This window comes from Hemicordylus capensis, chromosome 4 (assembly GCF_027244095.1).
Source record: "Hemicordylus capensis ecotype Gifberg chromosome 4, rHemCap1.1.pri, whole genome shotgun sequence".
Classification (NCBI taxonomy): domain Eukaryota; kingdom Metazoa; phylum Chordata; class Lepidosauria; order Squamata; family Cordylidae; genus Hemicordylus; species Hemicordylus capensis.
Genome location: NC_069660.1, coordinates 211,306,765 through 211,329,162, shown reverse-complemented (window position 1 = coordinate 211,329,162; position 22,398 = coordinate 211,306,765). Strand labels below are relative to the sequence as shown.

Sequence of the window (22,398 nt, the reverse complement as noted above, 5' to 3'; positions counted from 1 at the left end):
CCTGATTTTTCAATCCAATTTCTTTGAAAGAACAGAAGAGTAGTTCAGTCTCTGAAGGTGTTGATTGCTTTAGTGCTATTCTTTCATTCTTTTGAAAGAGGTGTGGTTTTGACATGTGCAATGACATAAAAGCCGAATGGACCTATTGTTATGCATCTGTATTTCAGCACATCTGCACTATTACCTTCCTCATCAGTGCCATTTTATCAGCATATATAATCAATCTTTTAATTTGTGTTAAAACACCTTTTTGCCAATGTTGTTTCAAATTATTAAAATTTAAAACAATATTGGTGCAATAGTGCTGAAAAGGCAAAGCATTTTAGTGCAAATTTAGAAATTTGTTTTAAAGAACACCCTATACTACCTTTCCTGTTGGTACCATGTTTTTGAAATGATCTTTTAATTAGTACCAAAATACTTTTTCACCTCCCCTGTAATGAAAGAAAGAACAATTGTGCAATAGAACCTAAGTAAATATTGGGCAGCAGCGATATAGGAAGATGCTGAAAGGCATCATCTCATACTGTGCAAGAGATGGCCATGGTAAACCCCTCCTATATTCTGCAAAAGAAAACCACATGGCTCTGTGGTCACCAGGAGCTGACACTGACGCAATGGCACAATTTAAAAAAAGGCTTTAGTGCAATTTTTTTTAAAACCACCTCTGAGAATTGATCAAAAATTGTGTGCTCAGTTGAATTGTCACATGACTATTTCATGACTATAATTGTGGAAAGGACATAATGGGGTGCCCACATGATTAAATGCCACATATCGCGTACAGCAGAAGAGAGGAAGAACAATTGTGGTAGGAACCACCAGCCTGGAAACACCCCCAGTACAAGATTAGAATCAAGAAACCTGTTTAGCTCATAAAGCTAATAATTCTGTACCAGCTGATGGCAACTTTGTATAGCACAATTCTGTACAAGCTTTAATGTATTCCCTTTTTCTTTTATAAATTTCATTAGTTCCTGGAGCACTACAATACGGCTAGCTATGGAGATTGAAACTGCTAAATGAGTGCTTTTATTTCATCAAAATCATTGTGTGGATGCTGAGCCCAAGTTAATACAATTGCTATTCAGATTAATGAGGCAGCATTTGCAGCATCTCCTCTGTAATTAAACACTTCCATGGTTGACAATAGTATTAAAGATGCACCAGATGTTGAAAGCTCAGTAGTGAAACTTAAAACTGTTAAAATTGAAGGGGTCACCTGTGAAACACAATCTCCTCAACAGTCACTTTCAGAGCTCGTCTCAAGAATAATTTTGGTTTAGGATTAGGTTTAGCATTTTTTTTTATCAACCTATCATCTACATTTGAGAATTTTCTCATTAGGTTCTGAGCAAAAGTAACATAAACTGAACTTGTTTCCAAAATTACCTTTTTTGACCTTTCCCTAGATGATAATTATGAAACCAGTCGGCTTAGACGACTTGTTAAAAAAAATCTTATAAAGTAGTAGCAGAAATGCCCCTCTTGCATGCCGGTGTTGAATTTCAAAATTAACATTTTGGTTCATGTGCTTCTAATAATCACTGACCCTTACTTCATGTACTTTCCACAGGAAATGAATGCAGCAGAAATTACTTTGACCCTCTGATGGATGAGGAAATAAACCCAAGGCAGTGTGGGATGGAGGTCAGCAAAGAAGGTGAGGTGGAATTAAGTATGTAATTTTTGTGTCAGAATATTCTTTCCCATTCATGGAAATGAGGTGACAAAGATCACAAATTCGGTTCTATTTAAATATCCAGCTTACAATTTAAATTATACATTTTAGCCGCTCTAAACGTGATGGGAAGCCTTGGTAGTCTTTGATGAAGGACAGTGTGTTAGCGGACAGATATAAGCAACTCTGCCTTGCATTCAGTCTGGCATTCTGTTTACAGGTTGTGTAGAACTGAGTTTCCGAAGTGCAGCTGAAGAAAAAATGGCCACCTAAGCATTCTGGTTAATTAAAAATGTTTTAAAATAACCCGTCAAGACTAGCATAGCAAATTGTATAATTTTAGCAGGCCTGACTTTGAATTAAGATGTTGCGGAACTAAATCTGTTTTGGCGAAGTGGTTCACAACCAGGTTTTTGCTGAGAAAAACAAGTATTTTCCTACACTTTAGATGTCATTTTGTGTGGGTGCACAGAACAATTAGAATGAAAGTTTTATTGCTGCTTCCTTTCTAACATGAAGCATTTTTATATTTGTTTAACTAAGCTTTATTCAGAAACAACTCCATTTTTCTCCTTCTCCTTTCCCTCCCTTTTCCTTTCTGATTCCACCCCACCACACCCCCTACAGGAACCTCACAGGAACAAATGTCTAATTAACAAAACAGAAAAGATTGCTAATTAGAATACAACACAACCCCCCTCCCCTTTATAACAACCAGAACTGAATTCATTTACAATTCAGTGGAAAGTCTTGAAGTCTTTCAGGTGGTCTCCTGTCTCTCACACATTTCTCCTAATCTTTCAGTTCTCTGGCGCAGGAGCTGTTAGTGATGTTTTTTCTGGTACATAGAATTGTCCATCAGCCTCCTTGTGAGGTCAAAACTGGAAGCAAGATCAAATTCCTCTCCAGTTCCTTTCCTGAGATCAGACTTCCTTCCCTCTTTTCTCGTTGGTTGTAGATGTTCAGGTACCTTGTTTTTGTGTGGCAATCCATTAGTTATGTAAGGTTTAAGTTCAGTAAGCACTTGATCAGCACTGAGGGCTGCTTTCCATTCAGAAGACGTGATCACTCCGTGAGTGAATAAATTTGTGCAATTACTATTCCTTTATTTTCTTCTTCTGTGATCTCCTTTTGGCCTAGAAGTAGACGTCGAGATAAACAATCTGTAGTTGTATTCCGAATACCTGGAGATATTACACCTAGAAATCAAAGTGCATAAGTCTTGTGATCCATTTGGCATTCCTTGGCGTCGCTCAACTTGATTGCTGAGTAGTAAATAAGGCAGATAGAGGTTTATTGTCTGACTGTGAAGTGAATTTTCTGCCCCACAAGTAAGTCCTGAAATGCCTCAAAAACATGCTAGAAAAATACCCCCAAACATGCTAGAGCTTCTTTTTCAATGACAGAACACATCTTCTCTGATGCAGTAAGCACTCTGGAAGCAAAGGCAACTGTAACTTCCCTGTCCCCTTTTTTGCTGAGTCAAGACAGCACCCAAACCATATTCAGAAACTTCAGTGGTTACCATGTGATTTTTTAATTATTATTTCCATTGTTTCTTTCAGACTGCAATATTTAGTAATAAGATTAGTCTTCATATCATTCCCATGTGGAATAAAATATACCAACAGACTGTCTTAAAGCAATTTTCAGATTTTCAAACAAATTTGAATTAGGATTATTGTAGGGGAACCGCCATATCCCCATGGGCGGATGTCTGGAGGTTGCAGGTGCAGATCTGATGTAGTAATTAAAAACTGGCCTCTGTGTGGCCTGGGCTGCCATGCCTGCAGGCGGGGTGGCCTCCAAAATGGCCACCGTGCCGGAGGGGGAAGGCCCGAATGGGCTGGTTTGGGCTAGTGATGTGCACGGTCCGGAGAAGTCCGGACCGGCACCGAAGGGGGGCCTTGTTTTTAGGGCGGGGAGGGCTTGCTTAGCCCTCCCGCCTCCTTGCCCCCGCCAGCGCCCGTATTTAACAGTATAGGGGCGCTGGAAACCAGCCGCCCCCGCCCCCGCCCCCGCCACGGCGAAAGAACTCCCCAAGCCAGCCCTCCCTCCCTCCCAGCTAGCTGCCCGCCCGCACACCCACCCACTCGCTCGCTCACCCGCTCACTGGATAAGAAACGAGAGGAGCTCCGGCACAGAGCTCCTCTCGTTCGGAAGGCCTCCTGCAGAATGGCGGCTTGCGCGCACGCACATGCGCGCACCGCAAAGCACGCCGTTCTCCGGAGGACTGGCTGCCGATATGTTTGCAGGCAAAGTACAAAGTGCTGGTTATTACCTTGCACTTTTCTCTACAAAATCCCCACCACTCATTAAGATAATCAGAAGGGATCCATCTTTGGGTGCCACTGGTTCATATGGTGGAAACCTAGGATCAGGCCTTCTTGGTTGTCGCCCCTGGCTTGTGGAACACACTCCACATGGATTTTAGAGGATTATCTTCCTTAAAGAGGTCTGGAAGGCCTTCAAGAGTACCTTAAAGACCCATCTTTTTCGCCTGGCTTTTAGTGATATCTAGTTTTAATTTTAATCTAGTTTAAATGTGTATCTGGTTTTAATTGTTTTATGTGTTTTATTATGTAAACCATCCTGAGCTATCTTAGGAAGGGTGGTATATAAATTGAATGAATGAATGAATGAATGAATATGCTACTTATATGAAGAAAAGTGAAGGAATATCTTTTCCATCTGAACTCATTAGCTCACCTTTATTTTTCAACTGAAGGACCTGAAGCAGAGCTTATCATCAACTGGGACCCAACATTTTTTGCTGCTTTTATCCTATCCCAAACCTCCTTGCAGTCAAATCTCCACTCCCATCCTTCCATAATTATTAAACAGTTTATCACTTGTCTGTCATCCCACACATTGATAAGTAAATATACACATACACAGTATCTTCACCTGTATGCTTGACATACAAAAGAATGATGATGAGGATGAAGAAAACAAAATTACCGGCAGTGGTCTTCTTGGTCACATAGGCCAGTTTGCTCTAGTGAACAGACCACACATGATCCTTCTCATTCATTCCCAGGCATAGTTAAAATAGCAGTTAAAATCCAGATAAAGCACTGTCCCCATTCAATCCTCTGCTAGCTTTACTCTTGAGTCTAAAGAGCTACCTTACATATGTTAAGAATCTGGCTGTTGTGAGTTTCCAAGTGAAAGAAATTCCATAGTTGTGGTTCAACCCAAGACCTGTCTGAGCCCATGCTGTCTGAATATGACACATGGAATGTGAAATGTCACGAACTAATGAAACAAGTCCAAATGTCTAAAAATCTATCTATCACGGTGTTCTTCACTGTGAAGCCTGGGAGCCAGTGGCAGCTCCCATCGACCCTGAGTGCAGCTCCCTAACAAATTGTTTATTAGGCCTGTGCGAAGCTTCAGCTGAAGCCATATACTCTGCACAGCCTCCCTAGTACCACACAGAGGCAACTGCTTCCATCAAATCATGCTGTATTTTGTCCAGCACTAGTGGGGCTCCTTTAAGTTAACTGAGCCCACATGCCATCTTGGAAGGCATGCAGAGAGCACTGGGAAATATAGTTCTTCCCAGCGTTTACCCTGTAGATCTCTATGCACGGGGAAGGACTACACTTCCCCGCGTTCTGTGTGTGCCTTCCCAGACATCACCGGGGCCTGATAGCACCCCATTTCTCTTTAAAAAGCTGCCTTGGCACTGAGGAAAACACCAGCACTGCACAGAGGTCAGTGTGGTGGGAAATGGCTCTCACATTGAAGGTTTTTACTTTTTAAAGAAAGTAGTCGTCATTTTAAAAATAGTGAAAATCACGAATGTGGCCTTCTGCCTTGTGCTCAGTCTAGAGCAGACAGAGGTGCACACTCGTTTCCAGGTGCGCACACGCATTCCCAGAGGTGCACTTATGTTCACACAGGTGCAAATGCGTTCCCAGAGGTGAACACACGTTCCCAGGTGCGTACACACGTTCCCAGAGGTGCACATGTGTTCCCAGGTGCGCATGCGTTCAAAGAGGTGCACACGTGTTCCCAAAGTTGCACACGAATTCCCAGGATCGCACACACATTCCCAGATGCACACACGCTTTCCCAGAGGTGAATACGCATTCCCAGAGATGCACACCCTTTCCCAGGTGCGCACACGCATTCCCAGAGGTGCACAAATGTTCCGAGAGTTGCACACACATTTCTAGGTGCGCATACGCGTTCCCAGAGGTGCACACACGTTCCTAGAAGCATACACGTGTTCCCAGAGGTGCACACGCATTCCCAGAAGTGCACATGTGTTCTCAGAGGTGCACACACATTCCCAGAGGTGCACACACATTCCCAATCCTCCACCGCTGCTGGGAAGAGCCGCTGATCACATGGAATGACTCTATGATGCCCTTTAAATGTTCACCCAGTTGTGTGGGAGCTGCTTGTCCATGAGCAGGTCCCATGAGGCAGGGAGAATATTTAGATCACACACCCCTGGTGCGGGCTGATTGTTTGGGTCTTTCACATAGAATCAGCACGACTTCAGGAGGGGAGAAATGTGGAGGGGGCATATACAGAGAAAGATCTACTACTTCCACTACGATGACGACAAATATTTATATACATAGCTAGAAGCATGTCTAATTGACATCTGCAGCATCAGTAGTGAGGTAGAACCATTTGGAGAAAAGGCTAGCAGTTTAGAAAGCATTGGATTAACTCAGTGTTGCAACAGTATAACTGTACCTTCATGAAATAGAATAGGCCTTGCTTCTTCTGAGACAAGTTAACTGGTTTATTGTCCGACTTCACACACTCAAGATCATCAGGAGCTTCAGGTACCAGCAGCTGTTATCGATCACACACTCAAGCACTGGGATAATTCCTTCTTCCCAGATACCTCGGATGGTATAAGCCCCTCCTTCAATTATTGACCTTTCAGTTCCCACAGTACTATTAAATGCACTTCACTACATTGACATATGAAACTCCCTTATACTGAGTCCTGAAGATCCCAGAGATTGACCTTCGGGTTGCCAAGTGAGTGCTCTTCCACTGAGCTACTGCTCCATTCCCAATGGGAATGTCAAGGAATGCTGTGTGATCACTGTGTCAGATTCACTTCCCATGCAGCTGAGGGCAAAGCGGAGGCAGAAAGAGCAGGTGTCCTAGTTGCTCAGAGTGGTGAAAAAGCTCCGGCCTGGAGCTGTTACCTGGCCCACTCTGTTAAGAAAAGGGTTTCTTTGGCTGCTCTCCCTGAAGCTGTCTCTTTTGGCCAGAGCGGAGTGGTGGGGCTCAAACTGAAACCCCACCTGCTATCTCTCAGGTGTTCAATTCGAGGGCTGCTGTGGGAAAGAGTCCCATCAGACTCCTCCCTGGCTTCCTTCTCTGTATTGTGGACTGCCCTGTTGTGATGGGAATAGGGAGAGGGGTTTAAGGAATCAATGGTTAAAAAATAAACCACCCTTTGAGAATTTTTTTTTTAATGTCCAGTGAGTATATATCAAATAAAGCAGTCGGGAGGAAGCGGGGGGGAGGGGGAAGAAGGAAAAACATATCATAAATTGGGCTCTTCAAAAATAAAAGTGAGTCTTCTGGACACATCTTATGCAAACCTCTCTCTTCCAATCTATGGCCTCACACTGATCAAAATAATTATGTTTGGAATAAAGAAAGCTCAGTGTTATGCTGTGAATTCTGTAGATCTCAACCAACCTGAGGCTGAGTGACTGCCATTGCTGACATACCTCTGGTAAATTGGACTTTCATGTGGCTTTCAAGTGACAGGTCTGCCAAAGAAACAGGAAGAGCTATTCAAAAAGACAGCCATTTAGACATGGCTCCCCGAGACACAAGAAGACCTAATATATTAAGTCAAACAAAAGAAACAAATTGGATGGACTTTTCTAAGGGCTTTTGTCTGTTCCACATAACAACTCAAGGGAATATTTAATATGCATCTTATGTTGCCCATTCCAAAAGGCCAGGGATACTGACTTGACAATATTTGAATACGGTGGAACTTCAGTATCATCATAAGAAAATATTGTATTGTATCATAGAAAAATATAGGAACATTGTGTCTGTGTGTGTATGCATGTGTGTTTACACAGTAGATCACTGAAGTTCAGCCATGACTTTTTGTTTGTTATTTCTCTGTGTAAACTGCCCTGAGCCATTTTTGGAAGGGCGGTATAGAAATCGAATTAAATAATAATGATGATGATGATGATGATGATGATGATGATGATGATGTCTGGATAAAACAAACCAGTCAATAACACCTATCTGACTGTGTAAACAAGAAATAATAATAATAATAATAATAATAATAATAATAATAATAATAATAATAATAATAATAAAACCTCACTACCATGAAGCTCACTGCCAGGCACTATTTCTCAGCCTAGACTACCTCGTAGTATTGTTTTAACGATAAAAAAAGAGGTGGTGGTGATCCATATATGCCACTTAGCTCCTTAGAGGAAAGATGAGATAAAAATGTACACAATAATAATGTGTCTCTATTATTAGAGGAGATTCCCTACACCTCCTCTTGTTTTTATGGCTATAGACTCATTGGAGAAGGATCAAGTACTTTATCACTTCTAGCACTGAAAACATTATACATATCTTGGGCTATGAACTCTAGGTACAATAATTCTACAAGATGCAATGGTCTGCCCTTAATTTAGCATTATGACAAATGTGATTTCCACCCTATTCTTTATGAGCCTTTTTATGTCTCCACTTACAGATTTTTGGCTTTCTGAAATTATCCAAAGATTCTTGACCTTAATTACTTTTTTTCTTAGTGCCTGTGATGTTGGATGAGAAACTCCTCTATGACAAACTGATGATATTTCTAGATGAAGAGAATGACATGTTGGGATCTCATGGTAAACAAGAAAAACCTTTCATTTGGAAGATTTGAACAGTGTGCATTGGGTTCATTAAAATAGAGGGGGGAAACTAAGAGTTGGTTCACACATACTTGTCCATCATTTGATACCACTTGACAGCTGGCAGCAGAAGTGGACTTTTCAGTTAGCCCACTGAAAAGCATTGTAATGGACCTGGGCACTTTCCAGATTAACTCCTACAACAGTGTTGCAACTTATCTGCTAAGTGTGCTTCCGTACGGCCTGTGTTGTGGCACTGCAGTCCCTACACTGTCAGCAGGGTGCCTTTCACATTTCGGATGCCTTGTTTTGGATTTTGTTGCTGCAATTTAATGCTATAACGTTGTATATCTGTTGCAAAAAAGTAGCTGTATTTTTCTGTTGTAGGGAAATTTTCCCATTGTAGATTTTGGGGATCGTTTTCAATTCGATCCTGCCAACTACCATAGTTGTAGCCAGGGGCATAGAATCCATTGGACAAGCACAGACAAATGACCCTGGGCCCAATGGGTCAGGGGACCCCCAAGGAGACCGCCCCACTGTCACCCCTGTCCTGTCCTGCCCCACTGGGTGTGATCACCACCCACGCCCGGAGCCGGAGGTCAAGATAAGCAATGGCAGTGGGGCAGGAGTGGTGGCAGCATGGCAGGGCAGGGGCTGTGGGAGGAGATGTTGGCTGCCCCACCTCTTGCATCTGATATCATATGCAGGGTGTGTGGCTTGGGGTGCAGGGGCATGAGTGCCTTTCACATGTGTGATGGGGGCCCAGGTTTCGTCTTGCTATGCCCCTGGTTGTAGCAGGTAATCTGGAAAGAGCCTTGATGTGAAAGTTTGATCTGTGATGGCCTATTTACAATTGCAAATAATGTCTTGATGTTGCCATCATCAAGTGATAAACGTGTGTTAACTGTGCCAGCCCATGACTGGCTGAATTGTTGGGATTTCTTTTTAGATTTCTAGTGATGATTTCTAGTTAGCTGGTTGGGCATACATGATACATAGCCTATAAAATCGTGTCGGGTGCTTGGATCCACATTTATAGGCTTTACCAACTTCCTAATTTTGCGCCCTCATAGAATTCCCTGTTAAAATTAGAAAAATTACAAAAATTGTAGTAATTGCTACCACCACTCCAATGGTAATTTAGTAAGTAAAAGTAGGTTTATTGTTAGGACATCAAATCACTTGGAATTCAAAACATAACAGACAAGATAATGTTTCTAAAATGCTCTGTGCCCTATAGTGATAAGATTCCAGCTTTGCTCTGTACAGGAACAATGTAGGGAATGGAAATCTCATCACTGAACAATGTTGACTGAGCAAAAGTTCAAACGGAAATCACTTTATTTCTTTTTCTGATCTTCATTAGTGAATGGAAGACTTGAGAGAAGAAAGGGAAATGGAGAAAACATATTGTTTGTCAATTTTGTGTCTTGTAGTGTATGAAAAGAAAAAACTTAGATATGACATTTTCCATAGAAGGAAAAATAGGCAAATATAAAAGCAAGGGTTTCTCTTCAGATAACCTAGATGAAGTGAGGTGCAGACAAACTGGTTGCTGTCATCTTTTAGTGATCCTAATATGGAAAAATGAGCAAGAGAATCCTCTTGATTATTTGTGACCTCAACTTCTGGAAGTATCAGTGAAAAAGTCATATCATAATTCACAGGGTTGTAGATAGAGCTATAATAAAAAAGAGTTGCAAATGCAAGTTTATGCTAGCAATGGTGAGAAGAATCAATATATATTAGAGCTGGGCTGCAATAGTCTATTTGGTTTCATTTACACTTCTTTTATTGTCAATAAGCAGCACCATTTTTCAGTCTGACTTTGAGTGCCCCTCAAAACATCATCTATTTTTTCTCTGAGTTCTGGACGAAAATTCAGACAGAACTGTGCAAAAGCCCTGGAATGTTTATTTTTAAGACTTCAAAGTACAAAGGAGTTGTACAGCTCACCCAACCCATTCCACCACTCAGGGAAATTCCTGAGCCTCGAGAGGAAGGAAGTTTTGCAGTCTCTAAGCTTGTCTAACCATGCTACCTCCCCCAGCTGAGCTAAAGCTTAGATAGAACCTATACTTTCTGTAGCCCTTCCCGCAGCCCAAGTGACTGTATACAGGGCTGTGAAGGGAAGGATTAGAGAGAGTATCTAAAGAGACTGCCCAAGATTTAGTGAATCTATCTAATAAGGGACTAGAGGAGGAGGATTGCTGGCATAAGGAAGCCACCTGAAGGGATGACCTTGAAGAGGCCTTTTCCACATCCCAGCTACTTCTGGAAATGACCCCCAAAGTATTTTTGGTTGTTGATCTCCTGGAACTGCTGGGAAAGAGGATTCCTTTTCATGACAAATGGGGACTTCATCCTTTTTGCTGCTGAAGGACTCTTTTACAGGAGATTGTCCTCAGAACCCAATTTCTTCTTTTCTAATGGATCCCTCATCCTGTGGATATATTGTAGATACCAACTTGTATATATCTTATTTTTGATCAGGTAATCATTGATATCATGCTGAAAAGCACTTTACCTCCATGCACTACATGTATTGTAAGTCCATATCCAATTTGTAATTGTTTTGCTTGTCTTACCATTAACATCAAGCATAAGCATGATGTTAATGGTAATAAGCACGATGCTAATATCAAGCATAAGCATAAACTGTAAGTGACCTTACAGTGCTTAGAAGATGAAGCAGCACTGTAAGATAAGATAAAGTTTTCTTTATCTAACCTTTATCTAATAGTGCTGTTTCATCTTTCAAAATGAATTTGACGCCATATGCATTTCTGTTTTCCTTAGGGCACATGAAGTTGCCGTATCAGACCATTGGGCAGTCGTCTAGCTCAGTATTGTCAGTACTGTCAGCAGTGGCTTTCCAGGGTTTCAGGTCATTCCCAATCCTACCTGGAGATTCCGAGGATAGTACCTGGGACCGTCTACATGCACAGGATGTGCTTTGCCACTGGGCTGTAGCCCCTCCCCATAGCTTACGTACAATGTTTTCCTTACACGTAAGCAGTTCCAACCATTCCTGGTTATACATATGCGTGGATAAAAGAATAGGTAAATCAGGTGTGGGCACAGAACTTCAAACAAGCATGATAGCTAGGAAAACGTACTGCCATCATCATGAGAATGGCAGCCACTGGCAGTTGCCTCATTCACATGTTACATTATTCATGCAGGCATGTGCCTGACTGTGGTTGGGGCTGTTTATATGTAGTAGAAAACATGTGTGAACTGGACTTCAGTTTTCATCATGGTTAAAACTGATTATTTCATTGTCAAATATTTCAGGTTTCCTTTTCTTGTTCTTGTTTGTTGCCTGAAAGCAAAATGACACCACCACCAAATACTTATTACTCAAAACAGTGAGGTGCTGAACATAATCAATCCAGCAAAGATCTTTACTGCAAGTATGCCTGCAACATTCCTACTGTTAGCAGAGCTACACTTTAAAACTTGTAACTTGGAATATCCAGTCCAAATATCTGAGAAGTATAAACTGTGAGAGAAATTACTTCTGATAAATACTGCCAATCACATTCTTCTTCCTAGAAACACATGTTGAAGAAAAACATGGTGAAGATGTTTCTGGTTCTTTGTGTCCTGCCAGTTATACTAAGACTTATGATCTTTGTGAGGAAGTGGAGGATGAAGAGGCCTTCCCTTATATCGAAGAGTTTGAGAAGGATGTTCAGGAGGAGATGATTCGCCTTGGCAACCCTCCACTGGAACAGGTCAGAGTGAAGAACCAAAAGGCCATTTCTTTAGCCCTATTCAGCCACTATGTATGTACAGGTTGAATAGTTTGCCATGACTCTTGGTGCTGGCATATTCCATAGTCACATACCCCAGCATCTCTGTGCTCAGCATTTGTCTGAGAAAGGTAGCTCTGAACCCAGGGACACTTTATCCCTATGATTTGAAGAGAAAGTCCCCAGGTATAGTGCTGTCCTCCTGAGACAAACACTCAACCTAGGAACACGAGGGTGTGTGTTGATGCAGGGATATGTGGCTTGCTGGGACAATTCTTGCCCAAACAAGGCTACTGATTGCTTCCTAGCTGGAACTGCAAATGCAACTCTACATGTGGTGTTACGATTTCCCAAGTCTATAATATAATACCAACAATATCTAGAATGTAAATTTGGTTTTAATGGCGCTCTTCCACTGTTTGCCTGCATTAGCTATTAGTCTATTTCCTCACCGCCACCCTCTCCCTCTGCCCCACACCTAGTGAGACTAAGCTGAAGCATACATTATTTCTTGGGGAAAACATGATAAGTCACTCTCTGGTAATCACTTTCCCCTATTGAGTGCAGTGCAAGTAGTGAGTGGTGAGGCCCTTTATTGGTGGGTTTCTCAGTTTATACTTTTGTTTACAGAACCAGAAATATGGTGTATGGAAGCAGTATTATTGATATTTTATAGGAAGAATTTTTAAAAAAAAAAATGGGGTTATTTGTGGGAATAATATGTCTGTCTACAACAAGAGATAGATTCAGAATGTTGACTTATTATTCATGACTGAAATTCAAAGGAACATCTCTTATTCAAAATTATACTGCACAATTATTATTTTTATTTCTGGGACTATATAATTATAAAAAGGAAGATAAGTTCTCTTTATCTTGAAAATATAAGTAAAAAACCTTTATAGATTTCAAGTGCATCATATTATGAAATATAAGTCGTATGATTTAAACTACCTAACAGTACCCAAACCTAAGTATCAACAGAAGTTATAAATGTTCATTTTATAGCTCATTTTGATGGGATGAAATTGTGTGTGTGTGTGTGTGTGTGTGTGTGTGTGTGTGTGTGTGTGTGTGTGTGGTGGGGGTTATCTTTGTGTCACAGCTGTCAATTAAACCTGAATTTGTTCACAAATGTCATGTTCCCTGAAATATACATTTGGATGTTTATGAAGTCACATCGGTAACCATTGAATACCCTTCCTTAACTGGCAAGGGAGAATTTGAATCCACATGTAATAGAACATATAGAATTTAATTAGCTCTTAATAGTCACAAGTGGAAGAGATAATTATTTAATTGGGTTTTTACCTTTTTATGGTAGTCTTAATTGATTTGTCATTTGCCTTCAGGTAGGGACTCAAAGGTATTACATTACTTACACAATACCTTGGGGGTTTCTACCTCTTGCCCCATTTGTCAGTCTGTCATCTCCTTCTTCACTTGGACATACCACCATTTAAAAAAATAAAAATAAAAATTAAAAAGTGAAGATGCAACCTAAAAATAATCTAGTGGCAGAATTCATTTGCTCTGCCTCTGGCACTAAGGAACACCAGAGGTGCATGAGGATAGTTCATTTATTTATCAGGGCTAATCAAATATGCATCTATGGCAGTCCCAGACGTTCAAATTCCTTTGCATTGTACAATTGGATAGCCAGACAAATGTATCCTATGTACCTTATTTTATGAGGAGTTTGGAGAAGATCACATATTTAAACCAATCATATTAATTGGTGTGCTCTCTTTTAATAAGATAGTTCTAATTACTTTGGCAATTGTTATGAGCTTTATTTTGATTTTTTAAAAACCCTGTGGGTTGCTTAAAGTAGTTTGCCATTCTTAATAGCAAAGAGCCAAGCCTGAGATTATTTAGACATGGTCACACCCTGAGATTTTCCAAGAGAGCAAGAAATTTAGGGAGGCACATGGAAGAACCAGTGGGTGAGAAGGATGCTTAACTCCTTGTGCATTAATTGGTTCTCCCTGCAAACATTTTGGGGCATTTTCCCCATAGTGATGCTTACCTCTACTTTCAGAGACTGATTGGGAGAAAATATTAAAATCTACCTGAGAAAGCATTTAGAGAGGATAATTAACAGGTAGGAGTGGGTTAAATAACCCTTTCATCTCTGATTCTCCTGAGCAAATCTCTTCCCAACTCCCTGCATTAAGAAAACCCTGTGTTTCCCCTGTAACATTTAAGTGAGCCCTAAAACAATAGGATAATTACAGTTAACTCTTATTCAACATTTCATATTATTTAATATATGAATGAGAGCCTAAAAACATTAAGCACTCACAAATGCAACTGCATACTTGCATAATAATTCTGCCTGCCTAAGGCCCAGTGATGTCCTTAGCACTGTTCCAGATTTGAATTCACCTCAGAATTTCTTGGTTTCCACATGTTTCTCAGACTGATGCCTCAAGGCTGATCTCCTAACTTTGCAGCCTAGGAGTCATTGGCTCTTGTCACTCTGGCAATGCCGAAGTGGCTCTCAGGTTGCCAAGAGTGCCAGAATAGTACAAGAGTCTCCATTCTCTTTATAGCTGCTTACTGTTTACTCTGGCCGTCATCCATACAGGCATATCTCTCAGGAAGCCCCAGTTCCATCCATTGGGCTCTGCAGGCCTGGCCCAGGATCTGCCCAGCTTAGACTGGGTGCCAAAATACCACCCCCTTATTTTGTAGCACTCCAAGGTACAAAGAGCTGTAGCTGCTACTGTTACTTCTACTCCCAGATTATCTGGATTTGCAAAGGAAGACGCTCTAGCCCAGGGATTCTCAACCTTGGGTGTCCCAATGTTATTGGTCTTTAACTCCCATAATCCCCAGCCCCAATGGACTTTGTTTGGGGATTATGGGAACTGAAGTCCAACAACATCTGGAGACCCAAGGTTGAGAATTCCTGCTCTAGCCTGCCACTCTCTTCTCCACATTTCTTCTTCTGCTCTGTTCCCCCCTTTTTAAATCCAGAGTATGCAGGAGGAGGAGTGGCAGTGGACAGCAGAGATGGGCAGCGGCAGATGGCAAAAGCAGGCGGAGGTGGGTGGTGGGTGGTGGATGGCAGAGGTAGGGAAGGTGCTTAGCAGTGGTCCATCCCACCCCCCACTAATTCACTGCCTGAGGTGACTGTCTCAGTCAGCCTGATGGGTGGGACAGCCCCAGGGTTATGTATCTTTTTCAGTAGGAGTTCAAATCTCAGACTGAACATTTTTCCTTAGACCACATAGACTCCTTTCCCCCACATACACTCCTTTGTGATCTGCTGATCACAGTCCAGTTCATTGCCCAGGTTACAGGCTTGTCTCCACCTGCTGCCCTCTTCTGCACACTGCCATATTACAACAGTAGCAGAGCACTTTTTTTGCATATCCTAAGCCTCAGGTTCAGTCCCTGGCAACTTCAGCTAAAGACTCCCAAGAAGCAAAGCTGGGGAAGATCTTCCCCTGCCTGAAATCCTGGAGAACTGCTATCAGTCAAAGCAGACAATACTGGGCTAGATAGAAGTTTGTAGCTTCAGTTGCACTCTTATGTGCTACCCAGAGCCACTTACAATGGTACCAGTTCATTGCCTGACATAGAGCAGAAGTCAACAAGACTACAGCGGTTGTATAACAGTACAGAAGAGGGCAACCAAGATGATCAGGGGCCTAGACCACCTTACCTATGAAGCAAGGCTACAACACCTGGGGCTATTTAGTTTAGAAAAAAGACAACTGCGGGGAGACATGGTAGAGGTCTATAAAATCATGGATGGTGTGGAGAAAGTGGATAGAGAGAAATTCTTTTCCCTCTCACACAACATCAGAACCAGGGGTCACTCCTTGAAATTGATTGCCAGGAGGTCGAGGACCAACAAACGGAAGTACTTTTTCACACAATGCGTGATCCACTTGTGGAACTCTCTGCCACAAGATGTGGTGACAGCCAACAACCTGGATGGCTTTAAGAGGGGTTTGGATAACTTCATGGAGGAGAGGTCTATCAATGGCTACTAGTTGGAGAGGTATAGGCCACCTCCAGCCTCAAAGGCAGGATGCCTCTGAGTACCAGTTGCAGGGTAGTAACAGCAGGAGAGAGGGCATGCCCTCAACTGCTTCCTGTAGGCTTCCAGTGGCATCTGGTGGGCCACTGTATGAAACAGGATGCTGGACTAGATGGGCCTTGGCCCTGATCCAGCAGGGCTGTTCTTATGTAACATAGGATCTGGTCTAATTTTCCTGCATAAGATGCCTCTTAGCAACGTTGGCTCATGCCACTCCATGCCCTATCATAGCCACAATCAGTGTGTGTTTTATATTTTACTTTTTCTTTCCATGGGCTTTTATTAATACCATAATACCTCTTAGTGTATGAAGGGCATGAAGGTTTTATCCTAAGTGTCAAGGAACAACATAGCAATTATTATGCCACATACAAAAATACAAGCACAGCAACTTATTTTTAAAAATCTACATATTTTATTCTATTCAAAATCCTGAATATACATAGATTACTTTCTGGTGATGGAAATATTTGTATTTTTAAACTCCTTCCATCTTCTTTATCCTGTACAGCCCTGAAAAAATTATAGTTAGGTTTAAATTTACATAACTGAATTTGACATTTGTTGAATAGGAAATGATAGAAATATGTACATGATACTGAATTTTCACAGCATGGTTTGTTTTTAAATAATGCAGTAGATATAGGTTGCACACTGTACCTATAATACCCTTCTTTTTAAAAGGAGAAATGTCCTAAACATTAGTTGATACAATAGTAGCAATGGATTCTTACTACAGTAGCATGTCATGACATCTGAATAAACATGTAATGGTTATAAGATGATTGGTTTATAGAAACATTTCCCAACAAGGCTGTGGGAAGAACTTTTGGGCCTTTAAGTAGTTTTGGGTAATATTTCAAGCTGCAGTGACACAACAGGGAAGCACCCTGACTAGGGAGCAAGAGGCTGTTTGAATCCCTGTTGGTGTGCTTCCCAGACTGTGCCTAGTAAATATATATTTGTAGTCACCTATATTGGGCAGCAGCGATATAGGAAGGTGCTGGAGGCAGATGCTCACTTCAGTGACAATGGCAAAGGCATCATCTCATCCTGGCAGGAGAAAGGCAATGGTAAACCACTCCTGTATTCTACCAAAAAACCCACATGGCTCTGTAGTTGCCAGGAGCCGACACCGACTCAATGGCACAATCTTTCCTTTCTTTCAAGGACTTAGAGATTTGGGGGAGATTCTATATCAGAAAATATTTTAAACTAGCTGGGCTGGGCACAGAGCATCTGAACCTCCGGCCGGCCAAGACACTGCTGCTGTTCCCTCCCACCACCACCACACCGGCATGCCCGGCTTTCTGGCTGGCTGCTCCCCACCCCCGTCTCCTGCTTCTCGCCCCCCTCCCCGTGCTTTCTGATGCTTCCTCTCCCTCCCAATGCTATATGGCTTATGGGCTGGCTGGAAAGCTGGCCCGCCACCTCCTCCCACCCCCTCCTCCTGGCGGGCGGGAAAGCCAGCCCGCCGCCACCTCTGGCCTCGTCCTCCTCCCGGCAGCCAGGCCTGCCTGCCTCCGGCCAACTGGCAGCCAGGCCAGCCTGCTGCTGCTGCCTCCGACCAACCGGCAGCCGGGCCAGGGCCAGGCCAGCCCACTGCCGCCTCCAAGCCAAGCCAGGGCCAGGCCCGGCCGTTGCTTCATCCGGCCGCTGCTGCCATTGTCTCCCGTCCCCATTGCTATCTCCCAGGCAGCTGCTCTCACGGGACCTGCCACGCATGGGATTAGCGACAGGTATATTTAGGAAAATTAAATATATAGGTAATTAACTCTCCTGCTATCTGTTTCTTTTGTTAAAAGCAGCTTGGGAAAGGTGCTCATTTAGGTTGGGACTGCATTCCTGGGATTTTACTCCTTTCCCCCACGTGCTATTTCCCTTAACTTGCCCCTGGCTTAACTTGCCCCTGGCTTATATTGGCTGTGGAAGGGGGGAAAGATGTGTACTCATAGTGCTAACAGAGCAAAGTGTCCCCTGCTAACAGAGTAAAGAGGCATCTTTTTCAAGTGGTGATTCTCTTTATTGAGCAGGGGGAGAGCAACTGACCCTATCCATCCTCAGCACCGCATCCCCCCGCCCCCATGGCTGTTGCTGGTGTCTATCTTATATTTCTTTTTTATACTGTGAGCTCTTTGAGGACAGAGAGCCATTTTAATTATTTAATTATTAATTATATCTATGTAAACCACTTTGGGAACTTTTGTTGAAAAGCAATATATACATATTTGTTCTATTCGTATTTGTAACAGCAGCTTGTGGGGGTTTAAATTGGTAACAGGGTTAAACTCTTCCCATCCTCCACAACTGCTTTTAAGAAAGAAAGAAAGAAAGAAAGAAAGAAAGAAAGAAAGAAAGAAAGAAAGAAAGAAAGACTAGTCACAGATCTCTCTCATCAAGTCTTATTTCTCTGTTGGAGAAATCTAAAAGAGCCTGGTCATTTCATGAACCAATCAAGTTCCTGAGGACATCACAACTTCCACATTGTTCTTACTGAGTAGCAAACAAATGATGTTATGATGAGCAGTGCTGGGAGCTTATATATTGCAGGGACGGCTAGAGAAGTATAGTTAAGCTATGGGATGCCACATGCTGGAGAAGGTAGGTTCTGCCCACCTCACTCCAACAGTCTCCCAGACTGCATTGCCAAACTCACAGGGTTGTTTTCAGGATAAAATAGGGTGATGAGCAGCCATGTATACCACCCTGAACTCCTTGGAGGAACAATGTTAATAATAATAATTTCACTACCCTGGTCACAGGCTCTAGGCTATTAAGAGGAGGCAAGGAAAGCTTCCCATCTGCCAGCTCAGAAGCTGTGTTCATGATGGGAATGGTGAAAGTGGCATTGCAATCCTTCTCTGCTTCAAAACATGCCCCCCTGCTTTGGGTTGGGGTAGTTTCAGCATCTGAATCATATTGTGTTTAAAACACCAGTGTGTCCAGAAGGTAAGGCAGCCAGGAGATGGGGAAGGACGGTGCCAGTGAGGAAGGTCCTGCCCCCAATGCTGGCATCAGCATCTGGGGGCTGGGCCAACATTGGAGAGTGGGTCCAGCAGCTTCTTGGCTTCACCTTGAGTGGCAGAACCCACTGAGCTGGCAACATGTATTATCAGATGGGCATACATGCAGACACACACATTACAATGTTGTCTCCAAGTCCAGTACTTTATTTTTCTCCAGTACTTGAAATGAAAAAACCCCTTTTACTCCTTTTCCTCTGTCCCAGATTATGGACCATTTATGTTGCTGCACTGAGAGATACTGGAGCTCCCCTGGCAGCCCCTGTTTGCTTGGACCTGCCTTGGGGTCTGTTTCTTGGAAACACTAGAGTGTGATGCCATGTGATGGAACATTGGGAAAGTGGGACAGAATGTTGGGAACTGGCTGGGAAATGATGATGTGCAGGCCTATTATATTGCCTAAAGCCACACTACTGAGATTAGCTTGCATTTACTTGGGAGTAAACACAGCCATTACCTCCTGCTACAGCAACTAAGGAAGAAATGTCATATGCACTTGAGACCTACAAACCTTAGACAATCTGTAAGGATTGTACAAGCAACACTGTAGTCAAGGGCTCAAGTTATTTCTGTCTATGTCCACTGAACATGTGGAAAGGGAGGGCCCCACCCGCTGGCCACATGTCCTGAGGCTGACATATTCACTGGCCACACCTGTCCTCCATGGCCTTGTATTCAGCATTCTTGAGAAAGTTCTTGCTCCCATGGTGTAGCCAGGCACCAAACCTTTCTCAAGATTGCAGAATGCACAACTGTTGGTAGGTGTGGCTGGTGGGTATGTTGGCAGCAAAAGGGCAGGACGAGGCCAATGGGAGCACAGGATATGTCTGTTGTGTAATATTAAAAATGTTTTAATATTAAAAATATAGACTGACATCCTGAGTAAAGCCGCATGCTTGCTTCAAACGACAGCATGTATATGCAGTGCTAGCCCCTTAGCTAGTCTCTGTACTTCCAAAGCATGGGCACTCTTGCACAAGAACATGACTATGTTGGAGCTCTCCCTGCAGTCCAGAAATGCTTCAGCTGGTTCGGGAATCTTCTAAGGATGTTTGCCCTGCTTTTTGGCAGGAGCCCCACCCTCTCTGTGGTATTGCCACCGTCCTCCCTCAATTCTTCACCGATGGTAGAACAGCTCTTTGGTGAGGTGCCTTTCATTGCCTTAAAAAACAACAACACCCCAAACCCCTGCTATTGCCTTTTATTTTTCCTTTTTACTCATTCTGTTCTTAGCTATAAATGTTGATTATCTCTTTTGTCTTTTGCATTTTTGTTTTTCTCCAGGTCCCCTCTTTTCCCCTCCCTCCCCTTCTTGAGGGGATTTGAATAAATTAATGAATGATAGGAAGGCCGTGATGGAGAGAGAGGTCTCTGAATATTTTTTTCCTCTTGATTGAAGCCTTTATTTTTATGGCTTGCAAAGTTATTTTTAAGCAGTGCACAGTTTGCTGGGCTAAGCTTCCATCCACCGATGACCACTTACACTGCCTTAGAGAGTCCTATAATATGGATTCTTGCCAATACTGCCTTAGCTTCACGTAGCAGGCTCAAAAAACCAAAGCTCTCTGACTTCGGTCCCTTCTGTGGGAGAAGATCCTGACAGTGCCCGGCTCAGTGTCAACTGCTTTAGAACCATGCATTCCTTCCTTGACAGGGATGCCAGAGCCCGCTTCTCAGCCTAAGCATAATTTGGTCCTGATTGTCCATGCCAATGCTCAGTTGCTACTGACTCCTTCTACTTTGGCATTCTCTCGACACCAATTCCCTCAACCTCCACCCAGAAGCCCCGACCGAAGCCTCAACACCCAACAACACAGGCCAAAGACAAGCAGGTACATGCCTCGGAACTGATAAAAAAGAATTAAAAGCCAGCTGATTCTGACACTTTGAAACCGGTGCGAGCGTCGGTCAATGCCCTACACCATTACAAGATCCAAAAAAAGATACCAGTAGCCTTGCCAACATGTTCTCAAAGTCAGCCTGAGGTACAGGAGCCAGCATCCCCCTCATTGGCTGCCTCTCATCCTCTCTTATCTCAAGAAAAGATCATAACTGTCTTGGAAGGGTCAGCCTCTCTGGCACATGTGGCTTCCCCGTCCTTGTCACCGAGTGTCACCTTGGGATCAAGCAGTTTGCGACAACATACACCCACGAGTGCGGGCTGGTCGGGTTCGGAAGTTCATGTGGAGCAGGTACTGAACTACTCTCCTGACGATGCTCAATGAGTTATTTCTCTCACATTGAAGTATGCCCCTCATTCATATGACAGGATTCATTCCAGACATTATTCTCCACACTCTGCATGGAATGACAGATACATTGTTTAGTCAGGGTCTCCATCACTGCACCACAGATATGTACATGCTTGAGACCGTACATTTCATTCCTGGCCACACTACGTTTACTATGCCCACTCAACCGGAGACTATTACTGATGCTCCAGATCCCCCTCTCGGACCTGAGGTTGTTCTTGATCCTGGTCCTATTCTCAAACCCGTGCTTGGGACTGAAGCATCTCCCGATTCTGAGATTGGAGCTGAACAAGAGGACATTACAGGAGTCGCTCGCATTCCCCACCTCATGGGGGAGGGCCCCGTGCTCCTGGATTATGACAAGCATCACAGGTGCCTAAAGACTCTCATCAACGGAAACAACAGCAGCATCAGTCTGCAACTATGCAGGCTTCTGCTACCCAGCCTTCTGTGATGCTCCCAGGTGCTACTTCTTCATTATGTGTACCTACTGACCATCCATCAGCTCCCCCTCAGCAGGCTGACTTTCCTGTAGAGTTGGACCCACTCTTGCAACGTTTTGAGGTGGAGTGCCCCTCACATTCTGAAGCAGAATCTGAGAGTGCTGAAATTAGCACCCACTCCTCTCCAACAGATGGCATCTTGGAGCCAAAACCTGAACCGCCATATGAGGACATCCACATGCAGTCTGAATACATCCTGTGGCATGGGACTCCAAGAAAAGCGACAGGTGCAACCTGCTGAAGACTTGA

At 43.1% G+C, this 22,398-nt stretch overlaps 1 protein-coding gene across 1 annotated transcript in view; it reads left to right on the top strand.

Annotated features, from left to right (window-relative positions):
- LOC128323509 (uncharacterized) overlaps positions 1-22,398 on the top strand; it is a 309,256-nt gene that overhangs the window by 77,538 nt on the left and 209,320 nt on the right. Inside the window, exons 5-7 of the mRNA XM_053246776.1 lie at positions 1,577-1,663; positions 8,470-8,553; positions 12,118-12,299. Of these exons, the coding sequence (XP_053102751.1) occupies positions 1,577-1,663; positions 8,470-8,553; positions 12,118-12,299 (353 nt within the window). The remainder of the gene's footprint in view (positions 1-1,576; positions 1,664-8,469; positions 8,554-12,117; positions 12,300-22,398) is intronic.